This window comes from Aphanomyces astaci (genome assembly GCF_000520075.1).
Source record: "Aphanomyces astaci strain APO3 unplaced genomic scaffold supercont1.17, whole genome shotgun sequence".
Classification (NCBI taxonomy): Eukaryota; Oomycota; class Saprolegniomycetes; order Saprolegniales; family Verrucalvaceae; genus Aphanomyces; species Aphanomyces astaci.
Genome location: NW_009798280.1, coordinates 478,698 through 503,020, shown reverse-complemented (window position 1 = coordinate 503,020; position 24,323 = coordinate 478,698). Strand labels below are relative to the sequence as shown.

The 24,323-nt window shown below is 45.0% G+C and overlaps 3 protein-coding genes across 3 annotated transcripts; all 3 read right to left on the bottom strand.

The window, feature by feature from the left end:
• Positions 1-6,918: 6,918 nt before the first annotated feature.
• Positions 6,919-7,177, bottom strand: H257_08001 (hypothetical protein; the record flags this gene model as incomplete). Its single annotated transcript, XM_009833757.1, has 2 exons — positions 6,919-7,095; positions 7,166-7,177. 2 exons carry the CDS (start codon positions 7,175-7,177, stop codon positions 6,919-6,921), a joined length of 189 nt encoding a protein of 62 aa, XP_009832059.1.
• Positions 7,178-11,849: 4,672 nt separating this feature from the next.
• Positions 11,850-12,711, bottom strand: H257_08000 (hypothetical protein; the record flags this gene model as incomplete). The annotated part of the gene is made up of 2 exons (XM_009833756.1): positions 11,850-12,173; positions 12,496-12,711. The coding sequence occupies 2 exons, from the start codon at positions 12,709-12,711 to the stop codon at positions 11,850-11,852; spliced, it is 540 nt and encodes a 179-aa protein (XP_009832058.1).
• Positions 12,712-15,117: 2,406 nt separating this feature from the next.
• On the bottom strand, positions 15,118-15,872 carry H257_07999 (hypothetical protein; the record flags this gene model as incomplete). Its single annotated transcript, XM_009833755.1, has 2 exons — positions 15,118-15,546; positions 15,657-15,872. 2 exons carry the CDS (start codon positions 15,870-15,872, stop codon positions 15,118-15,120), a joined length of 645 nt encoding a protein of 214 aa, XP_009832057.1.
• Positions 15,873-24,323: the final 8,451 nt, after the last annotated feature.

The window sequence follows — 24,323 nt, the reverse complement described above, 5'->3', positions numbered from 1 at the left end:
TTTTGTGGGGGTCGGACTTTTCCGGGGTTCTCTCTTGCGATGGCTCGTTGCAGTGGCTTCGAACATAGCCAGGAGCTTTCGCTTTTCGTCGATGGAGTATGACTTCTTGCGGTGTCGCGTCGGCATGATGTCAAGTGAAGTGTTTCAAATTTTGAATTTGAATAGGCCAATCATAAACTTTCATTAATACTGCTTTGTGATTGGCTTCGTGATGGATAAATTCAATTTCAAAGGTGCGTCGACGATGAATAAAATTACATCAATTTAGACAGGTGGTCGGATATTTTGGGGGGGGTCGGACTTTTCCGGGGTTCTCTGTAAATGGATGTATGGATTGCAGTGTGGACCAGTAAACAGTACGCATACTTCAGTAGTAGTACAGTACATAGTACATGTAGTACAATACTAGTATGTGTTACTACGTACTAGTAGTAATCAAGTGCATAATAATCCTCCAAACATATGAAGCTGAATATATAGTACATATTATTGGGACAGTACATTGTACATCGAAGTACTACTTAGTTTATGTTAATCAAGTGAAGAACAGGTACATGTACACAGTAATGTTAATTAAGTGAAGTATAGGTACATGTACTACAGTAGTGGTACATTACATGGTAGTACTATTAATAGTATATGTTCAGTAGATTGTTTACATTAATCAAGTGAAGTAACATTCAAAATGACTAGTATTCACAGTCAGTACATTCTGTAGTTTCTGTGCACGTAAGTATATGTTACGTAAGTACTAGTATACGTTAATCAAGTGCAGTACTAATAACATTTAAAACAGGATACTCTGCCATACAAAATCGATAGAGGGATTTGGCGATATTACAAAGTAGTGCGCACTAAGCATCACAGAGTAATTGGACGATTCACAGGGAGACTGCGCCCAAAGCGTAAGCGGTATACAATTTGTGCACACATACTTTTTTCAAGTAAAGGTAACAGTCGAACGCGTCAAAATAATCAATACATACTTTACTCAAGTTCAACATAGCCATCAAAATGCGTTATATTAAGCTATCTCAAGATATTCAATGCACTATAAATGCAAGTGTGGGGAATGTAATCAACAATGGACTAATTTGACTGATATCCTGTACAGTACAACTGTACTCTTCCTGAGTACAGGTACATGTACTACTGTACAGTACATAGTGCTGCTGTGCACGTACAGTAGATTGTATATGCTAATCAAGTGAAGTACGTACTCCACACGGATGCACAGAATGGAGAAATTTTCAGTGAACCTTGCATTCAAAGGAAGGTCTGGTACATCCGATGAGAGCATGATGCCAGTACTTTGTATTGTACTAGAAGGGGTACTAGAAGGACTAGATTTGATACTGCATCTTACAGTTAATGATTACTACTTGTAGTACAGAACAGTACTGTGCTGTAAAGGACAAGATTTGACACTGTATACACAACAGTACAGTACAAGGTACTAATACATTATTAGTACTACTGTTAATAGTTAATAGTACCGTACAACTACTATTAATACGTAGTAGTTCTACTGACAGTAGGTATTCATAGTACAGCAACGAAGTACTATGATGATTGATTTTCACTGTGTTTCCTCATAATTTTATCAAGCTATATCTGATTTATAGGAGTTACCATATACAAAGGTTTAGATCAAAATAGGTCGTACAATTAAAAACGGATAAAGATTGTACGTACTTAAGAGAACTTTTTTGGAGGCGTCGGGGTAGAATGAACGTAACTTTTGAGTCCGTTACGATATTTGAGTTTTGAGAAGTGATTCCAAAAGACAAGACGCACCGCTTTCACTACCATATCGAATTATTTATGTTAAGGGGTAAATCTAACAAAAGTTTCACTACGGAGGTAAGTACTATGTTGTAGTGCACTGCAGTATAGTAATACATACCGTTAACGTTTGAAGTAAACAATGAACACACGAGGAGACTGCGCCCAAAGCGTAAGCGGTATACAATGCACAACACTTTAATAAAGTCTAAGTACCCGTCCAAATGCGTCATAATAATAAATACATACTTTAATCAAGGCGTCGTATTAAGCCCTTTCAAGATATTCAATTCACTCTTTACGACCATCGTTTAGGAATTACAGTAATTCTGGAATGTAATCAACAATAGTCTAATTTGACTGATTAGTCTGTACAGTACGACTGTACTTTTCCTGAGGGCTGGTACATGTACTACAAGTAGTACTAGGAGTACAGTGCATAGTATACGTACAGTACATTGAATACTAGGGTAGTACTTCGAAGGGGATGTTTAATCAAGTGTAGTAACATTCAAAATAGTACAATAGTATAATCCTTCAAGATATGTGCAGTACAGTACTACAGTACATAGTATACGTACAGTATATTGTACTACAGTATATGTCAATAAAGTGAAGTACTGGTAACATTCAAAATAAGTCAGAACAGTCTCCAAAATATGTGGACTTGAATATACAGTACATATTTAATCAAGTGAAGTAACATTCAAAATACGTCATAATAATCCTCCAAGATATTGTGCATTTCACTCAAATTTGGACTTGTGTGTCATTTCGCCAAATAGCATTCGAATCCATTTGATCTCATTTAAGCTGGTACAAACTGCACTATACAACGATTAGTATGTACGTGGTTTTGCCCAATGCGGAGAGGTCAAACATTTTGATTGGCAGAAATTTTACAGGACGTGATTTGATTGGGTTAGGCGATTCTTTAATCCATTCTCTTAGGACATTCGATTCTGCTGAGGGGCTCATGTTTCGAATCGATTTGATAATATGTGTAGTTAATTATACAGTACTAGTGCATAGTATGGGTACAGTACATTGTACTTCGAAGTACCAGTACTAGTATATGTTAATTAAGTGATGCACACTACAGTAGTAGTACAGTACATAGTATTAATATGTGTTTAGTAGATTGTTCTAGTATACGTTAATCAAGTGAAGTAACATTCAAAATGTGTCATTATAATCCTTCAAGATGTGTGCAGTTGAATATACAGTGCATACTGTAGTATACATGCAGTACATTGTACGTAAGAATAAGTAAATCAAGTGAAGTACCGGTACACCGCAGTCTAATTTGACTGTTTTATATTATCTGTACAGAAAGTACAGTACACACAGTATGTAGTACCGTATGAAATACTAGTATTCCAGTGCGTACATTACAACGCACAGCAGTACATAGAAGGTATGGTGCAAGTCATCTAAAGACTACAAAAAATTACCTTGTCTTTCGACAGCTATTCTAACTTTGTATTATATTTTTTAGGAAAATAAGCCGTAATAACGATAGAACTGGACAAGCTTTCATTGTATCCCGATTATTCAGGACGTTTAACCTAATTATCAGGTAAAAAACGTAACAATTAATGCTTTAACGTCAACATTTCGTGGGTTTCACTGAAAGGAACGTGCAAGTCATCTAAAGACTTGCACCATACAAAACTAATTTTCATTAGAAGAACACGTATTTTGGAAGAGCCAGTTGAGGCCAGTGGAGTTCAAAACCTTCAGCTTCGAAATTCGAATTCAATTCATCCACAATGCGTTGTGCGGGCTATTTAGAATTGCGTATAGTAGCCTGTGGGCCGAAATGAGAATCTGACACTTTTCGATTGGACTTCTGGTGTGGTATTGTGGGCGAAGTCGCCGTGTGGTGGCTCGTAGTGTCGTTACGTTTGTGTTCCTTGGCCACAGTGTCTTCCGACGCTATCCAATCTCAAAGAAAGATATCACTCTAACCTGTTTAGGAACAAGACAACTTGCGATCGAATGAAGGACGTTGCCTCGACGACCGATACTCGACTAGCTATACCAAAATACGGTATTGCAGCTCAACGAAATGGCGTGCACAAAGATATCTGTCTAACATCATTAGGAACCAGACATCTAGACATGTGGACAACGAATTACCCGCTGTAGGAGTGGTGGTGTGGGCGGAATTGTGTTGAACCTACATTGCCTATATATTGGTATTGCTCGGCCGCAGTGATATCCATCCCAGGAAACAATGATATCTGTCTAACACGTGTAGAATCAAAGCTAAATGCGACGACCGCTGCAACGATGAAGAATGGTACATCGATTGCTATCATAGCATCCTATTTGAACACAACCATCCCATGTACTGTACACAAGTGATAACAATATAAGCTGTATAGTACCCAGACATCGCGATGTATAACCGACTGACAAGCGATTGATATATGGGTTTGTGCTTTGACGTGCGAGTGGATGTAGCAACACGACCAGGTATGAAATCGTGGTTGAGAGGAACAACGAACACAACAGCACTGTAGAGCATAAGCATGTTGGAGCGTTTTGTCTCGCCAGTCGCATGGCAAGTGCACGATTGGAGGTCCTCAATGGACGCATCATCATTCGCACCAACAAAGAACACTGTAAGGACAGTAGACCCGGCAACACGTCGATCAGTAAAAACAATGCGCCCACTGAGCCTCGCTAGTGCTGGTCGGTCAATTCGGTCTAAGAACGCTTCGGCCTCGTCAAGCGAGTCGATCAAAGCTCCAAGCGGCGCTGTCGGTGAGCTCTCCATAATACTGACGCAACGCTTAGGTTCTGGAGTTCCGGGGATGTGGTCAGTGTCGTCGGCCTTTCGCTTGAGATGTTTAGTTTCAAATTGGAAAATGCACACTTGATTTAATTAGAGAAAGGTCGACAGGAAATAAATTACGAAATATACTTCAACAATGTTATAAGACAGAGAATGTGTATTCAATTAGTCGTGTGGGCGTGCAGGAAATTCATCGGACACCTTCGCGGCAAGGCGACGTTGTTTCGAAACCTGTGCTTCGAGGGTCGCTTCAGCCGTTTCGAGTCGTCGCTTGAAATCCCGGACTTGGTACTCCAACACATGTCGTGACACTCCCATTCAGGTCGTATGGCGCTGCAGATCGCTCGTAATAGCTCGAGACTTGTTTTTTGCAAATTGCAGCTTTTTTTACGCATTTCATGGAACGTGGTCGGGAGTTTCGATTTCTTCATCCAAGTCGCCAGTTCTGCAAATTAGGAGTGAATAAGGAGCGCGTTATCCAGTGAAACGGCAAGTAGTTGACTTTGCACTTCTTTTTCCCGTGGAAGCGTCCCATGCTGTACATTGTGTAGTCGCACGGTACAGCCTTAAGAATCCGGTGCCAACCGGCCCAAAATTCCTTGGTATTGTCAACTAGCTCGCGCATGTCACTGAGTTGGGTAATAAGAGTCGCGGCCAGTTCTGCATCCAATGGACTCACGAAATTCATACATCGTAAAATGCACAACACTACTGGTAGATTATACGATGATCTTCGTTAACAAGTTATCAGGTTCAAGGTTTGCAATGTGAATGCGAAACTTGGCAGTGAAGTGATTTGTATCAGACGCATTCTATATTTACTTGCAATGATATCAGGTTCAACGTTGTAGTGAGAATGTATGCGCTTACTTGTTTTGGATCAGTCCCATTGTTGCAAGTTCAAGTGACTTTTTATCCGGAATAGCTCCAACTTTGGATTTGCTTGCCTGGGGCATTTGCGTGCTCAGCACTCTCTCCCTGCACCCTCAAACCATCAGTTTCGGCTGGTCGGTGAAGCTCGTGATTTCACTTGCAACGTGTAGGCTCGTAGTCGAGTGTGTGATAGGTCTGCTTTACTGTGATCGTTCAAGGGTAGCGATCGAGTCATCATTTACGCTTGTGCCGTTGTTGGCGTAGTGATCATCCACATTTGAACTGTCTTACTTAAAGTTGTGTTTGTGTGGTTACTTTTTATCTGCTCCCGTGTGTGGCTTCCGTGCGTGGCTTCCCTGTGTTGCTCCATGTATGTGGCCGTCCGTCGACCCCCGTGTTTCCTTCGAGAGCCGTCATCGCCGATTCTCGTACGTATTAAGTTTAAGAGGTTTCTTGTCGTTCTCCCAAATCAAACTCCGGGGGTATTTCTGTGATTGGATTATACAGTTAAATGAAATTAAAGGAGTTCTTTGTACGATCAAATTATATAGTTTTTAAGTTTCAAAATTAGGAAAATATGGGCCCAATTAAACCGCCCGACGAAAGAGGCGAAAATTTACCCAATCCAACTCGATCCAAGTAACTTGACAAACACATATTCAGTCTATACACATGCCTTCAGTTAGCATGGAATCCAAACAGGCGTCAACTACGCCAGCCGCAGACGTGCGCGTGACTGGGCTGAAGAGAAATATTCTTAGAGCAGCAGGTAAAACCAACTCCATCCAAGTAATACCAATTATTGACAAATATCATCACATCACCAAGTACTTAACAAATATTTTGAACAGGTCACAACTACTCACGCCACTGACGTGGCCGTGACTGAACCGAAGACATAAATGGTTACTCCAGCAAGCGATGCAACACTCACTCCTGACGCGGAGAAATTGCGATGCAGCAGGGAAACAAATCGACCTCGCATGGCTGCACAGCGAGCCAGCCAACAAACAGTCAACTGAATCACATGACGATCGGCGCAAGCGACTAAATATTCAAAGCGCGAAACAAGCTGAGATGCGAAGCAAGAAGTCCCCAGTACAGCATGCTTTACGCCTGCAACAATCAAGGATAAGCGCTCTATGGGATCCTCCGAGGAACACGGGGCACGATTGGACGACCTCAATGCTCGACGACTCTTGGAACCTACTGATGAGCATGCCATGCTGTTGAGGAAAGGTAAAGAAACACGACAGCTGGAGTCACTAAACACTTTAAATTAGGTCTGATTAAGAAGTGCTGGAACAGAACATCTAATGAATACTAGAATTAGTAACAAACTACTAGAACTACTATATAACTTGTAGAATTACTTCTCAATTCTAGAAAGTATGTAATATCTAGAAGTCACACGAGGGTCATTTATACTATTAATTACGCTGCTAATTTCGCATTCCTTACGACCGCTTGCGACGTTTCGGCTTCGGTCCAGGCTTCGACGGGTTCACATCAGTGCCGCATGGTGTACGAGTTTGCGACTGTGGGTCGTTGTCAAGTTTTTGGGGTGGCAGTGGAACTACATGCGCCGCGTAGAGCAACTTGAACCGTTTGGACGTGTAAACGTCGTCGTGGAACTGCAACGGATCCAAGTGAACAGCATTGTAGCAGCGATATGCATGGATGCGCGGTTCCTTCGAATCGAACCATGTCCGGCATTGACATTATTATCCTCGAGGTCGACCAATCGCCACAGATGAGCCGTGGTAGTGTGGGGATCAAAGTACATGCCTGAGAAGCTTTTCCCAGGCTCACAAACTTCGATCTACATGCATTGTGAAACAGTTAGACTTAGGATTTCAAGTAGCATACCTCAATTCGTCGTGATTAATCAAAAGCGATTGGTACAACTTTTGATGCACAGGCGTCATGGCTTCGTCTGGCCAATTGACGCTTTAGGATCTATATAAACACATGCATATTGTTAAAGATGTTGTTTAACTTGCTAGTAATTCTAGAATGTACTAGTTTTTGCTGTTACAGTATGTACTAGATGATGTAGAACATGCTAGAAGAAATAGTACATCTTCGTTCGTTGATGTCTTTAAGGTATTTGGGGTGGTACATGTAACGAAAGTGGAGCGTCACAGCATCGGAACTGTGGAGTTCGGTGCCAAGCCATTGATTCACCGATTCATTCAAGTTTGAGGTGACGTTATCAAATGTTGGACGGGGAAACGCATACGTCACCCAATTCTTGTCTGGGATGTGTGGAAGGTATGCAGCAACAACTACAAGCTACGACATTATGCACACATCATTAAGGCTGCACACTTGCGTTGGACGATTGAAGCTTGCCCATGTGTCTTGTAAAATATTCTCTACTGTCTGAGCAAGCCAGCTTGTAAACGAGGGATTCTTCGACACTGGACAAGTGACGGCCCAAGGACAAAAAGTTCATGTTCGCTAAACCAAGTCCAGTGTTCGCTGTAACCAACAAAATCACCCAGCATGACTTGTTGGTAGTTCGGATCCTTCGCAGTGGCCAGCAAAAGAACGCCGTTCGCATTCATCAGATTCTTCAAATGAGCACCTATACAAGTTAATACTTATATATGAACATACCATCAAGTGCAATCAGATTTTGACAATGTTTAAAAGCATCAATACAAAGCCGCGGAACAAGAACGCTGCGATTGAACATTCCCAGTCGTGTTTCAACGAGGGCACATGATCCAGGGTTTCTTGACTTGATGGCTTCAAAATAGTTGTCGACTTTTTCAAACGCCAAGTTAACAGATCCGTACAAGTGCTCGACAAGTTCTCGCTTCGTACGACTTGCAGACGAGGTTGATATGGATTTGCCGCTTGCACATCGGAAGTGGCCAATGATTTGTTTCCCAGTGAGTTGTCGAGGATCAGAGACAAGCGCGTTGAACTCGCTACTGCTACTGCATTTCGATACTACTGACGAAGTCGAAATCCAAGCTCTAAACTATAGGTATCTAAACACTGTCGTAAATACACGAAGCTACCAAAGTCGTGTACTTTGATACAATTGGTCGCACTAGGCAGAACATAGTCGCTGTCGGTGTCCGGCAGTTTTGTGAAATTCTTTTGCATAGCCAGGAGCAAGTATTCATGGGAAACAAAGTCATTCATGGTGAAAAGAAAAGTGCTAACCGAAATGTCCTTGTACGGTTAATGTTCTTATATCCGGATGGATTGAGTGGCTGAGGAGGTGTCATAGATATTCTGTCTTCATATATATTAGTTAACCGGATATATCCGGACGTCGGTCCCATATTCAAAATTCCCCCACAGCAGCCCCGTTTAAGTCAATTGCAGCTGTACCACGGTTGCTACCGGGGAATTAGTCCTCTTCAAGATATGTGCAGCACTACAGTAGTAGTACAGTACATAGTACATGTACAGTAGATTGTACTACAGTATATGTTATCAAGTGAAGTACTGGTAACATTTAAAATGCGTCATAATAGTCTCCAAGAGATGTGTACTTGAATATACAGTAAATAGTATAGGTACAGTACATTGTACTTCGAAGTACTACGTACTACGTAGTAGTTTATGTTAATCAAGTGAAGTACAGGTACAGGTAACTGCATTAGAATTGGATCACAGTAGTACTTGCATATTTTTATACTTGGCCAAAAAAATATCAAATGGATGCAGGCAGTTTCATTTTAGCCAATAAGTGATCGACAAAATAGCGAAGTCCCATTCGTCAGATTCGAAGGTAACACCTGCCGCGAACGTTTCAAAATTCAAATATTGTTAGCAATGATTGGCTAATGAATATTGCGCGTATGACACTTACAAACAAATCATGCAACCCAAGCCTGTGGCGAAACGACTCTACCGACGCTACAACGTCCGCAACATTCGGGTGTACCTTCGACTCTTTGATGCCATGCCTCCATGCAGTAGCGAGAGAGAATTCTGCAGACAGCTTCGGCTTCCGCAATCCTCCTTTGCACGTTGGAAGAAGAACCGACACCAATACGACTCATCCACGGATCGTGGGTCCCGAGCCACCCTCCTTGGACGCGGCAAGACCGAATCCGTGGCGTGCTGCTGCAAAGCATGGAAGACGTGCGTAACGAGGAGTCTTTTCTCACGACGATAAGCATGGCAACGTGGTTGCTTACGAACAATCACGAGTGGACAACAATGTTCGGTGACGAGGGATCCGACGAGTCACACAAGCGTCTGTTGGAGTGGTGTCGCCGATTTGCATACCGCCATGGCTTCTCGTACCGTGCCCTAGTCAGGGCCAAGCGACTGCAGTCCTATTTGGAGGAGACCCGACAATCCTTTGCCACCTCGTTTTGGGCCGAACATTCTGGCGTCAGTCTAGGTGACATCATCAACGCCGACGAAACGCCTGTATACTACGACATGCCACCAACCAAGACACTGTCGAAGCGAGGCGATTCGACGCGTGTCAAGGAAGCCCAAAAGCACTCCAAGCGTGTTTCAGTGTTGCTCAGCATCCGAGCCGACGGTGAGAAAAGGCTTATGCAACATTGACTTATGTATTCTATAGGAGGAAAGCTAACTCCGTTGATCATCGTGAAAGGAACGCCTGGAGGATCCATTGACTACGAAGAGCTGCCGACGTACCCACCTGGTGCGGTCTATGCTGTCCAGGAGCACGCGTACATGGACCACGATGTTTGGGCAATCTACTTGCGAGAGATTTTGAAGTTTGAGGTTCAGGGACCAACAGTCCTCGTGGTAGACAATCTTCACGCCCACGTGTCGGATCGTGCGAAGACAATCATGGAGGTCGAGCTGAACTGCTCTGCTACATTGGCCCAGCTTCCGGCGAATTCAACCAGTTTCGTTCAGCCTCTGGATGTGGGCATTATGGGCCCATTTAAGTCTATGTGTCGCAAAGAGTGGTTGTATGAGGAGAGGGTTCAGACGGCAGCTGAAAAGCGTCTCAAACTGATTCAGAGGGTCATCAAAGTTTGGGGTATGGTTAGCTCCTCAATGATAGTACGTTCATTTCAAAAAGCCCTGCCCAATGTAGTTGAGTTGTAACTATGTAATGCGAATACCTGCATTACATAGTTAGGGCCTGGTCGGGGAAATATTTGTTCGTGTCCGAGTCGATTCATGTTTGTACGGACATAAATTATTCGGATAGGGTACGATATGTGGACGGTGAGCATTCGTGTTTGTGACTGAGCTGCCCACACTCCAATGCAATCCAAGATTGCGGTCATCGCGGCGGCCTGCACCTTGTAAGCGGTATGTGTTGGGGTAGCAGCAACTCTAACCCGTCACGCTAATGACAAATTCAATGTGTTCACGGTTACCAACGTTGATTTTGACATCATGCTCGGCAAACCACAGTACGAGCAATGGTTTTAGGCAAACCTTCGGTGCAGCCAGTCGACATTCCGCCGTCTTGCGTCGTGGCTCAGCACATCATGGCCAGAGTTGATGAGACGGGAGACGTCGTACTCGTTCAAGAAGAAGGTTGCAGTGCTGCTGTATTTTCTGGGGTCCGAGGGTGGATATCGTGAAACAGGCGCTGCATTCGGCATGTCCAAATCATGGTGCGTGGAGACCGTGAACGTATTCGTCGCTGCCTTGGCGAAGCAAGCAAAGTTGTGGATTTTGATACCCCAAACCCCGCCGAGTGGCTTCGAATCGAGGAGGATTTTTTCCCGAAACAAATCTTCCCTGGAATTGTTGGTGCTGTGGACGGCACCTTGATTGACATTCAACGCCCCAAAGACTACGATGGATTCTACAATCGTAATGGAGACCCGTCGTTGAACATCCAAGCCGTTGTCGACTCCAAGCCTCGATTCATGTCCGTGGATATCCGACCTGGATCTTACTCCGACAAGAAGATCTGTAAAACATCCAAATGGGCAAATCAATTCATGGAAAAATCCCTATGGGATGTTTTATCCTGGGCGATGCTGGGTACACATTGCTGCCATGGCTTATCACTCCTTTCGTTCCCCGTGAAGAGGGTGGAAAGTTGTCCAAGTTGCAAAAGCACTTCAATTTCAAACTCTCCAGCTGCAGAATGTCGGTCGAATGCGCGTTTGGGCGGTTGAAGGAACGATTCCGAATTTTGAAGACGCCCATGAAGGAAAAGTCGTTGGACCGTACGGTATCTGTCGTTACCGCATGCTTTGTACTGCATAACATATTTTTGCACTACAAGGACGACCTATTTGACAATCCCTGTCAACGGCGCGATCGGAATGATCATGTCCAACCTCAAGACGATGATAATGTTGAAAACAATTCACTGCTTCGACTGCATGCAGTGAACAAGCGTTATTCCATTGCAAAGATAATTTATCAATAAATTATCAAATTTGAAATCTCGAAAAGTACGTGCTTACGCATCCTTATTTCCCTTTTGGGCAACTAAGTGAGACAGCAGTTGGGTCATCGTGTCCGATTGCGACTTGATCGCAATTAACACATCGTCCAAAGTAGCACCCGGTGCTGGCTGAACTTGGGGTTGTTGAGACATCGACGTGCCTAAGAACATCAACCCTTCCTTAATTGCATTGAAACCAGCTTCGAGCGACTCGGATTGTGACTTGGCTTTCGCGTCACGACTGCTCTTCTTTTGTTTCTTCTTTGAAGGCTCCTCCGCCATTTCTATTTTTATTTCTTTTGCATCGTCGTCATCAGCAACGAACGACGAGTCGACAGCCTCGCCAATCATATCTATTAAATATAATTTGTAAAACGTGTGATAAAAACAAACAAGTAGTATTAATACACCAACATTGCATACCCGTGCTGTTTTGTAAGCTATCATCCTCGCTGACGTCGTCAGTGCTCATAAGGGACTCTCGTACCCGATCTTATCACCCCAATACTCGAGCATGACGTCGAAATGCATCGGCTGCCGTGGTCTGGTTGCATTCCCTGTCGGACTAGCCAAACTGGGCTTCGACAATGACCACTCGGACTTCATTTTCGCGAGCTAGTGCATTTATAAGTTTATAAACCTTAAACATGAAGTGTCTTACCTTATCTTGCACCTGCTTTGCAGTAAATTCCCGCTCCATGGACACACTGAGCTCCGTTGCTAGCATGACATATGCCACTCCCTTTCCGTAGTTGTTCTTGGATTCAAAACGAGGCGCCAAGGCCGACGTATACCGTAACATGAACATCTTCTCAACGCTGTCGTCACACCAGAGGTATGTGCGTGGCACTTGCTTGCGAAAACGCTTGGGTTTCATTGCACTTGGTTGTGGAGCCTCTATTACTCATCGTTGAAACAATAGGCCGGATTCGTGTGTCGTTATCACCTAAGCTTTCATCACGGACTGTGATGTCTTTGTCGTTGCTGGCCAAGCCACTCATTGCATACCCCAGGTACTTCTCTGTACGACCAGTAAACACGAATGACGTTCGCAAACGTGGATGGTCAATCTCTGCCTGGCAGTGCCGTATAAGACATGGAATGTATCCGGAAACCGATTAACTTGGGCCAATCAAATGTCTTTTGTCTATGTTGGTTTGGCAGAAGCACGAACGAAAACATTCCCCGACCAGGCCCTTACAACTCAACTACATTGGGCAGGGCTTTTTCAAATGAACGTACTATCATTGAGGAGCTAACCATACCCCCCTTCTGAATCCGTCGGAACTGTTCATTTTGTGCGCAGGCTTGATTGTGCCGAATATGCGACATGGTTTTCAGCGTTCTCTTTTGGTTACTTATTGGCCAATCTGAGACTGTTTATTGTATACTGTATCGTATTTTAATCAATCTGATTAAATATTTTTAATACCCTGTATTTGATCCACCTTCGTTTTATATGATGATTTGTATGTAGTCGTTGTACCACTGTGATCCAATTCCAATGCAGTTACCTGTACATGTACTAAAGTAGTAATACAATACAGTAGTCAGTCGTTCATAATCCTTTGTACTAGTATGTGTTAATCAAGGGAAGTAACATTCAAAATACGTCATAATATCCTCCAAGATGTGTGTAGTTGATTATACAGTACATTGTACTTCGAAGTACTAGTACTACTGTAGTACTAGTATATGTTAATTAAGTGAAGTATAGGTACATGTACTACAGTAGTACTACTCTGTTCTGGGAAAATAGTCCCATATTTTTGACTTGATTAAATTATGCAACGTTTCGAAAAATATCTTAATGTTTGTATTGGACTTCAACATTCCATATTGTAACACAAAAATATAATGACGTTTTATTAACTGTAAAATGATAAAACTAAGGTAATGCATCAATTGTTGACACGGCACCAAATTATGAGACTGTCTGACTTTTAGCCAATAGCATCTCGATATTTCGTGTTGGCCTTGTATGATTGGATATGATAATATTCGTCTCTATATTTTATTACACGTCACAATGCTGAAGTCTGGTCAGTTTTTTCAATCTCAAACAAAAAAATACAAGTATTTAAGTAGAATGCCATCTAGAAACACTTGATGCTCTCCCGCCACGCATGCCTACGAGAGTGTAACGGCAGTTATGCATAGCTACGTGATACATGGAAGTATTCACTATAGAGCCATCGCTACCATAGACAAAGAAGCAGCAGTGTATTGCTCGTCGCAACGAGTGGATGGCATCCACTGTTGTGATCCACATCAGTGAATTAATATCTGACTGCATTTTTTAATCTGACAAATTCATTTAAATTTTTATTACGTTTTGCAAAATGCATGCAATTATATTTTTGATCAAATTATTTTGCATATTAATTTAATTAAATACAAACATCAAGGATTTTAAGGAGTGTCATGAATTGATTCACCTCAAAAGTCGTGACCATAAAGCTCAAACATTTAATTTCGATACAAATCTGAAATATAGTCCAATCATGCTCAATGATACGTCAAAAAAATGGTGGCGTTTTATATTCTCTTGTGGTGCTATCAGCATTAAAATAATCGTTCTCGTTCTCGAGCTACTGGGATTTGAAGTCATGGCCAAAACTTGACCAAAAACAGTGTCAATAATTGATGCATTACCTTACTCTTTCTTGGGAATTCAAGTGCCGCTGAGGATGGCAAGTGCGCCATCGTGCACTGCTGGGTCGCAGTGAACATGAAACAAGGACAAGTCCTTTATCGTTGCATCTTTGCTCATATGAGGAAGCTTGTAGTCGTTGTTTCCGTTGTTTTCAAGAGTTTTCTCCATAACCTTTTGCAAGGTAATGAAGGTCTTCGACAATGTGTCAAGGGGCAGCTCAAGATATGAGCTCTTTTACAGCGTCAACAAGCTCATCGATATTTCGAGTAAACTTTTGACTTTGTAGACTTTGAATCGAATTAAAATATCCCAAATCGAGAACATTTAAGTCGGGGCTATTTGGCGGTAGATTAGCCGCGCAAATACCAGTAACACCATGATTAAGCAGAAGCTGTGTAGTCACACAATTATGTGGACTCGCATTATCTTGCTGCAAGTATATTATCTTATTCTGATCCCCCATGGGAAATTTTGTTTTGCATGTTAATCGCAGGCACAACTTTATTTAAAATCATGTCGCGATAAACATCAGATTTTACCGTCTGAGGTACCGTAACTACAGTACCTTTCGGGCGATTTTTGCTTGCACGCTTGCTTTGCCGCAGCACGTAATGGCCAGACACTAAACTAGCCGTCAAACAATGATTTTTTGTGGAAATCAAACCTTGGCCGGGCCACGGCGGCAAGAAACATTACTTTCGTAATGAATCTCTTGGACTTAACTTCGTCGTCATAAGCATAACATCGTTTCTTTACAGCCGTTAAATAGAACCACTTTTCGTCAACATGCACGTAATTGTACATATTGGAAAAAGTAGTCCCATTCAACGACTCTGAAAGAAAGGACATTGCATGCTCCATGCGGCATCGCTTGTTGGCATCCGTGAGATACGGCTTCGAGTGGCTTGACTTGGGCTTTAAAGTCTTCTCTTCGTCCATATGGCGCACCAGTGTAGTCTTGGAATAACCAGACTGGGCTGCCATTGTTCGCACAGTTTGGCGTGCCAACAGAGGAACAGCTCGAACGGCTCGCTCAATGTCGGCAGCCGAGTGCTTCTATTTGGCACCCGAATTGCCTAAAAAAGTCAAAACAAATAATTGTACAAATCAATATTTTGCATGGAAAAATTAGTTTATAGAGGTTTACCTTTGAATTTTGAGTCCACGTCGGCAACGGCGCTGCCTTGCCGAAGTGAGTCGCGGCCTCGATGCCACACGCGAGAGACGGTCTTCCAGTGGCATTTGAACATGCCGGCGACCTTCTTGCATGACCCATGGGTCAACTTTCCTGCCGCACTGATCTCAAGCAGCATATCGTAGATTGCGCGGCGGGTCGTGTCGGAGAGCTTGCGTTTGCCGTAAGGGGTGATGCGGCCTTCCATGGCACCCGGTGAGGAGAAAGTAGGATGAACGGAGCTGTCGCCAACAACTTATGCGATTGTTGCGGAGTGTGAAAATGAGTTTTGAGATCTCAGCGGGTCAATATGTGTGCAGAGAGTTTGTGTAGGATTTTCTTTGTGTCATAACTTTTGAGCAAAAGCGAACTAGAACTCGCTAAAAAGAACCAATCAAAGAGGAGAAAACGCGCCGTTTGGAAAGCCAATTAGATTCGAAGGAAAGTGAAAACTAGAAAAATTCCGCCAATCGAAAGTCAAATGGGACTCTTTTCCCAGAACAGAGTAGTAGTACATTACATAGTATATGTTCAGTAGATATACATTAATCAAGTGAAGTAACATTCAAAATGCGTCATTATAATCCTTCAAGATGCGTCCAGTTGAATATTCAGTACATACGGCACTGTACTGTAGTACAGTGATAATGTATACGTGCAGTAACATTGCGTCCCGATTTGTAGTAGAATTAGCCATATGCAAAGGTTTAGATCCAAGTAGGTGTTACAGTAAAAGTTGCCCCCAAAATTCCATTTTCAGTGATTCAAAAAATTCCATTTTTAGTCATTCTGATTGGTTCAGGAGTGCTGCTCCTACGAGTTCGTGTTATTCAACACCAAACGTACATCCAAAATATTACTCTACAAATAACAAGATATTTTATCCGTGAGAACAAATTTATACTTCGAAGTAATACAATACTAGTATATCTTAGGACGTGTTCAATGACTATCTGTGCAATTGCGGATATTGAAGTTCGTATATACAGTATCATATATATCTGTATCTTGGTGCGAAATGACTGGATATACGAGAATCATAGTCATTGAACATGTCACGACATCTCGCACAAAATTACTTCCAATAGAAATATACTCACCTGTATTGGACACTTTACGACTTATTTACGAACTCCTCTATTAATTTATACAGTATTTAGTTTCAGGAGTTTAGATTTGCGGAGTGAGTGAAGTGCATACGGACAAGGACGCGGTCGCAAATTACCGACATTGGCATTGCAAGGAGTGCCACGCGTTGCTAGACAAGGTCAGTTGGTCCAATCTGTAGAAATTCAAGTTTCTGGACTCCACCTTCATAGCGTACTGGTCACGTTACACATAACTACCACGACTAAGCTAACTTTAAACTTGTAGTACTACAACACCTACGTACTTTACACTTAAATGTAAGTTGCAAACACTTTTTGTCATATAAAATGGCTGCCGTGATAGTTGTATACTAGTACTGTATCACCAGTGCGGCGGCGTTCAAGTCGCTTATAAAGAGCAAATAGCATGCATTGCTGCTCATTGTACGAGTTCATCGGAGTGCTCGTGGACCCGCAAACGCAACAGCGTCGGCAAGCGACACACCAGCATCCACAACAGTCACATCGCCCGCCCGTTGTCTGGCAGTGTGTTCCTATATTGATAGGAACACACCGGCCATCGTGGCTGCCATTGACGGTGTTCCTATAGTGAAAGGAACACACTCAATGGCAGTCACGATGGCCGGTGGTGCCACATTGCGACGAACCTTGGTCTACGATGTCGTCAGCAGCAGCTGCAGCACACGATCGAGATGCACTCGCCCGTTGTCGAGAGTGGTAGCGGCAGCGAAGTCTGCCGCTACCACTCTCGACACGGTGACGCTATATAGGCATATATAGCTGTTTAAAACAACTTTACGTGGGCCGATTGCAAATAGTGTGCAGTTTTGAATTATTGGTTACACAGATATTTCGGATAAATTATCCGGATGGTCAGATCGAACATAGCCAACAAATCGAAAATGGCTGCTCTCTCCCAGCGCTCGAACTACATGCGGAAATGGACTTGCAACATCACCGACGATGTCACTTGTGACAAGGCGTTCTGCCACTCGAACGACGGGATTCAAGGCCCATGTACAAACGGTACATGGCTTGGTACTGTATGGCCTCGCCATGGCCGTACCCTTTATGGCCTAAAAATTGACACGCCGCCGCTCGCTCCCGTTGTGGCCCCAGAACCTCCTCGTCCTTCCGATGTCCCACTTGGTGAGGACATTGGCCGACTCCAAGTGCTTGTGGAACACAACTTTGTTGCACAGGTCTCGTTTCTGATTCTTCTTCGTGTAGCCCGTCGCCTTGGCGAGGATATTCCAGAGTTGGAAACTCTAATTTCTTCTCTGAAGGAGCCGTCTACCGAAACCATTGTAGAGCCAGCGGACATCCCAGCAAACCGCCGGAGCACGCGTCCATCCTCGAAGAAAGGACCGGCAGCTAAAAAAGCTAAGAAGTAATCAAATGTATTTGACTTCGAAATGTTCTGTGTCGAACAACATCATCTCGTCTCCATGTAGTCTGTGTCAAGAGGGACGATATAGGGGGTAGCACTGAGAAGGGACGACGACGAGAACACTTGTGTGGTCGAGGGCAAAACCAAAGATGATCATTAACGGACTGTTTAGCTGACCTATGATTGGGCATAAACAGTCCGGCTTCTACAGAGAAAGAACACCGGATAATTCCGGATGACCTTAGCGAAAAATTCGCGGAGGCGAAAAAATGCCAAAGGCATGTCACTACAAAAGCCACCCTGATAACAGAGGCAAAGAAGGTAGGACAGGAACACACAAAAAAATAGTGTTGGGCACATAGGTGCATGGTTACTCATAGAGTAAGGCAAAAGCTTAAGGGAATACATAAATGCAAGGGTGCTCAAAGAGCAAGGGAAATACCATAAAGTGCATATATGCAACGAAGAATAAGAAAGTGTGGCTAAAAGTAGCGGGTAAAAACCCAAGTAAAATTGCCCGAAGCAAAAGTACAAAGTAATACTCAGAGAGTAGGGGTACACCCAAGTAAAATTGCCAGAAGTAAAAGTACAAGTAAGACTCATAGAGTAGTGGTATAAACCCAGGAAGTGCAAGTAGGATGGACGAGGGGGCGTGGGAGCACCATGTAGGAACTTGTACAAACCATGACGCCACTCGTACGGCCGAACCTTGAGCAGCGCCGCGGGCCAGACGGGACCGCCGACTTCAAAATGACACGAGCAGACATAGAGTGCACAAGTCGTCACATGGTTGAGAGCGAAAATGAAGGCGGAGAATGAAAAGTGTTTGCTTAGAAAGCATGTGCAAATAATGCATGATAAATATCAATAACAGCCATAAAGCCTTAAAAAATAAAGTAAACGCAATGCCATAGGCAAGGGTCACTGGGGTACACGGCCACAAAGGTAGTCATCAAGGGCATAGAGTCGCAGAGCGAGGCAGAACCTGCGAAACGCAGGTTCCGGGTGCGCCTTCGTAAAGAAGTCCGCAAGTTGTTCTTTGGTATGACAATAATGGAGAATAAACTCCTTGTTCTCAACGAGATCGCGAACAAACATAAAACGCACATCAATGTGCTTGGAGCGCCCATGATGCTCAGCATTTTGGGCGATGCTCATAGCAGACTGATTGTCCTCATGAACCGAAATCGGTTGATCACTAGTGTGATGTAATTCGGCAGCGAGTTGGCGAACGTATAAACATTCTTGGATGCAAAGGGCAAGAGCCACAAACTCGGCCTCGGTCGTTGACAGAGTCACGATACCTTGTTTCTTCGAAAGCCATGAAATAAGGCTGTTGAAAAATAGGGTAAAAAATCCACTGACACAGCGTCGAGTATCCCGATACTCGACGCTGTGTCAGTGGCACATAGCATAGTTTGCATCCACATAAGCGGATAGAAACGGCTTGGAGACATAGTCTCGGCCGCCTAACATAAGTCCAAGATTGGAAGTGCCTTGGAGGTAGCGTAGAACGCGTTTGGCAGAACGCCAATGGGCAAGACCCGGGTTGTGCAGAACCTGCGAGAGTTGTTGAAGGGCATAAGCCAAGTCTGGGCGAGAGCCCGTGGCTAAGTACATAATACTGCCAACTATTGACCGATACGGTTTGGTTTGCATAAATGCAATGTCGTCAGGTGAACTAGCACACTGAGCCTTGGATAAAGGCGTGGTGCACTCAAAAGGAGTGGCGACGGGCTTGGACGTTGACATGTCAAAGCGATCAAGTACTGTAGAACAGTAACGTGATTGGTGAATGAACAGAGTTCGTTTGGAACGGTCACGGACAATTTCGCAGCCGAGAATATCTCGTACAGGACCTAAGTCCTTCATCTGGAAGCGTAGTGATAGTGACTCCTTGAGAGCGGCAGCAAGAGCCTTGGTAGGAGTAATGATCAAAAGATCGTCTACATAGAGACTAACGATGGTAAAACCATCATCTCGGGCTTTGAAAAGACGCAGCGGTCTTTGTAAAGGCGGGCTAAGCCCAAGGAAGCCATCCATATAAGTGACAAAAGCCCAGTACCATAGGTGAGGGGCTTGTTTAAGTCCATAAAGACTCTTTTGAAGGAGGCAGACATAGTCTCGCCTAGAGGCAGGGTCAATGAGTGAGCCAGGAGGCTGCTCCATGCGTATAACGCAGTCGAGTTTGCCATTTAGAAAGGCGGTTTTGACGTCCATTTGTTCGCATTCCAAATCATGGATGACCACTAAGGCAAACAGAAAGCGTAGGACTTCAAGTCGAACAACAGGAGCAAAAATGTCCGTGTAGTCGATATCTTTTTGTTGCATGAACCCTTTGACGACAAGTCGGGCCTTGTAAGTGTCATCGGCTTTGAGTCGAAAGACCCATCGACACGGTAGAACCGTTTCATCATGACGACGTTTGATGAGCACATAAGTGCCGTTATAGAGTAAAGACTCGTATTCGGACTTGGCGGCTAGAAGCCATTTGTCGCGGTCGGGGCGGCACATGGCATCACGCCAGTCTTTGGGGTCGTTGTTGTTGGCACGGTCGGAAAGCAAAGCATAGACAAACAATGGTTCCATAGGAGCCAAAGTAGGAGCAGAGCTCGCAGGTAACATGACACTTGACGGCGTAAGCACGAGTGCATGGTGCATGTGGTTGTGGAAGGTGTCAAGTGACTCCAAAGGAGTTGTGTCCATGAGGAGGCAACTTGAATAATGGCCAATAAAGTCAAATGTTGTTTTGGTCATTGATGGCTTAGCCGACAAGACTGTTGATGGATGGGCCGAAAAGGCAGACTGGTTGCGACCATAGGATCGTCGTAAGTGGCAGTTGGGTCAAAGACCGGACTGTTCAACGAAAATGCCGAAAAGACATCTCGAATTCGTTTGGGTAGTTCCACAAAAAGTGCTGGAATGGGTCGAGACGACGGGGGTTCTGTAGAAAGAACAGGTGTCGACGAAGCCAAAGCCTTGTCATAGAGGAAGGCACTAGGCCTGTTGGTAATAATGGAGTGCAGCGGTGGCAGTGGTGCGTTGGGTTCCAAGATTGGGATAAAGTTGGGGTCGGTGGTAGATTTTTGGCGATACGCCGCAGCAGCAGCAACAGAGTTGATGGCTGGGAATTCGGACTCCCAGAAGGTCACGTCACGAGAATAGATAAGTAGGTGAGAGTGCAAATGCATAAGGGTATAACCCTTGCGATCATGTGGGAGACCCACAAACATGGCCTTGACGGCACGGGGATCGAGCTTGGATGATTGCGCGGCACGTTGAATGTGCACAAACGCGGTGCAACCAAAGGTTTTGATGTGACCCAAAAATGGGTGTCGTTTAAAGACGACGTGGTAGGGTGAAACACCTTTGTTGGATGCCGAAGGAGAGATGTTGATAAGCCATGAGGCATAATCAAGGGCAAGAGCCCATAGGAACTTGGGCAGAGCCCCTTCAATGAGCATAGCTCGCATCTTTTGGACAACAATGCCGATACGGCGTTCGGCAAAAGCGTTTTGCTGGGGGGAGTAGGCGTTAGAGAAAGCCACCCGAGTGTTGTACTTGGGCTTGATGATGCGCCCGAGTTTCTCGTACTCTTTCGCGTTGTCGCTTTGAAGGGTGCCGATGTCCATAGGTGATGAGTGGCGCAGCTCCCAAACACCATGTTTAAAAATGGACATCGCGTCCTTACGAAATAGTTCGTAGGTCTCATAGAGATCTTTGCGAAAACGCATGGGATAGGTCCACATAAAGCGGGAGGAGTCATCTATAAAGACGACAAAGTAGGCAGCGCCACCCGCCGACAAAATCGGGCTTGGGCCCAAACATCAGAGTGTTCAAGGGCTAGGTAGGAGGTTGTGCGGAAGGCCGCAGATGAGTCAAAAGGACTGCGTTTGGACTTGGCATAAGCACAAGTTTCCCATAGTTGACCACGAAGGTGCTTGGCCTTGAAGAGCATAAGTTCGGGGTTTGTCTTTGTCATTTGGTTGAAGGAATCAACGCCTGGATGGCCGAGACGGCGGTGCCATAGACGCGCAAGGTTAGCTGCAGAGAGCTTGGAGTCAGCCACGAGGCTGGTTAGGCAGTCGGTTGAAACAGTAGTAGTGTCATAGACTGGGGTAGGAGTGTGTGAACCAAGCATAGCCTGGGCGACACTCATGGAGACAGAGTCTGGAGTGATGGGGCAGAATGGTGTTGGCTTGAGGAACATAGATGGTCGTTGAATGATTGGTGCATAGCGCAACACAGACGAATATGCAAACATGTGCAATTGATCGTTAAAAGTGGAAAATCCACTGTAGGTCGAGGAGAATTTCCGCAGAGCGGTCTCAAAGGTGGCCATCATGCCAGTAAGCATGGCCATTTGGCCCGGATGGATATATTCGCCATGGTGCGGATCGGTAGTGGGCTCGCACTTGGTCTGGCAGGGAAAGGAGTATAAACCCATGGCATTGTTAGGTGCACGAAGCACATCACCAAGAGTGGTGGTAATTTCGCACATGTCGCGAGCCGTAAAACGGACTGCGATGCCTTCATCGGTCGCTTGGCGAACCGAGAACAAGTTGAACTGTAGTTCAGGGCAATGTAGGCCAAAGGTGAGGCGCAGAGCGCATGGACGAATATCGTCGGCTTGGTCACGGGACGACATGTCCACGGCCAAAGAAAGAGGGTCATAGCCAAGGACTGGAAGTTAGGCGCCGTTCCCGACTGTAAGAGACAGTGCGCAAGGAACGTAGTTGGAGAAATAATCTCGTTTGGGGGTGAATGAGGCAGAGGCGCCGGAGTCAACAATCCAATGAAGTCATTTGGACGATAAGTCACTGACATTAGTAGAGGCGGATCACTGGAGTCGCTTTCACAGTAGCGTAGGTCTGCATGAAGGGCAAAAATGCCTTGTCCACCAACAACTTGGAATGGGGGATGGGGACGGACACCGTCCACACATCTTGGGGGCAATTGGAGAGCAACCTTGATCGGTGTTTCCGACGCCGCTGTGATAATATCACTGCGTGTGGTCGAGAAGGCACTGGGTGGGAATAGTGGAAGATCTACTTTGGTTGGGTTCGTGGGAATTTGGAACAATGGTCGTGGTGGAAGAGGGGCAAACGCTCGGTAATAAGTACCTCGGCAGAAGGGACTTCAGCGAAGTCTAAATCGCCGGCATCCACAGGAGATGGGAAGTGGTCGGGGAGCTCGCCCGGTGCGTCAGTGATGGGAGCGAGGGTAGTAGCCGCAATAAGCGAAGGTTCATGGGGCGGAGATGCAAAAACATCGCAGAGTGGGGCAGAGCCCGGTTGAAACACCTTTGATAGAACCGATGGTGGGTTGGGGCGCTGGAGGACCCGGTTGAGAGTGGAGGGAGGCACAAAGTGGTGGGATAAGATGTGGGTGTTGGTAAAGCCATTGAGGCGATTGCCTTGATGAATAAATGGACGAGCGGCTGCACGAGCAGCAGTACCAGCCTGGTCATAAAGCCCCCACGATGAGTGCGGCCGTAGCCTTGGTCGCGTTGTCGATCACGGCTGCGATCGCGGTCGCAGTTTTTGTCACGGCTGTTGCCACGATTGTTGTTCCACCCGCCATTTCCAGGACCACTAGAGGAACTTGGTCCCCATCCATGGTGGCTATTAGAGCCCTGGTGCCACTAAGCCCATCGCGATCATCGCGGTCGTCACGAGGACGTTGGATAGGACGAGACGGAGCGACATAATCGCGTTTGCGCTACTTTTGGGAGGCAGAGCCGTGCTTGTCAAAGACAGTGCGATCAAAGCCAGGACGCATAGTGTTGCGGGTACATAGTCCGACTTGAGGGTGGGGCACGCAGGAAGCGTGTGATTGGTAACGCCGCAGTAGAAGCAGGACTTGCCGGGGTGATTGATACAATCACGGTGAGCATAGCTCGGGATAGTGATAGCGTTCATAACATGAACAGAGCCATCGGCTTGCGTAATCGCTTGGGGTGGTGGCGCAGGGGCCGCAACGGCATGCGTGACAGCTGCAAGCTGGGTTCGCGTTTGAAGGTAGCAGCAGAGTCGTTGTCACCCAGAGCAGAAGCTCGTTGCAGGCGGTTCGTAATAATAGGCCGAAGAGAGGCCCAAACGTCAGACTGGTTGGCAGCGCGCGCGGTGGCCACAGAGTTCGTCACAACTTCCCACAACTC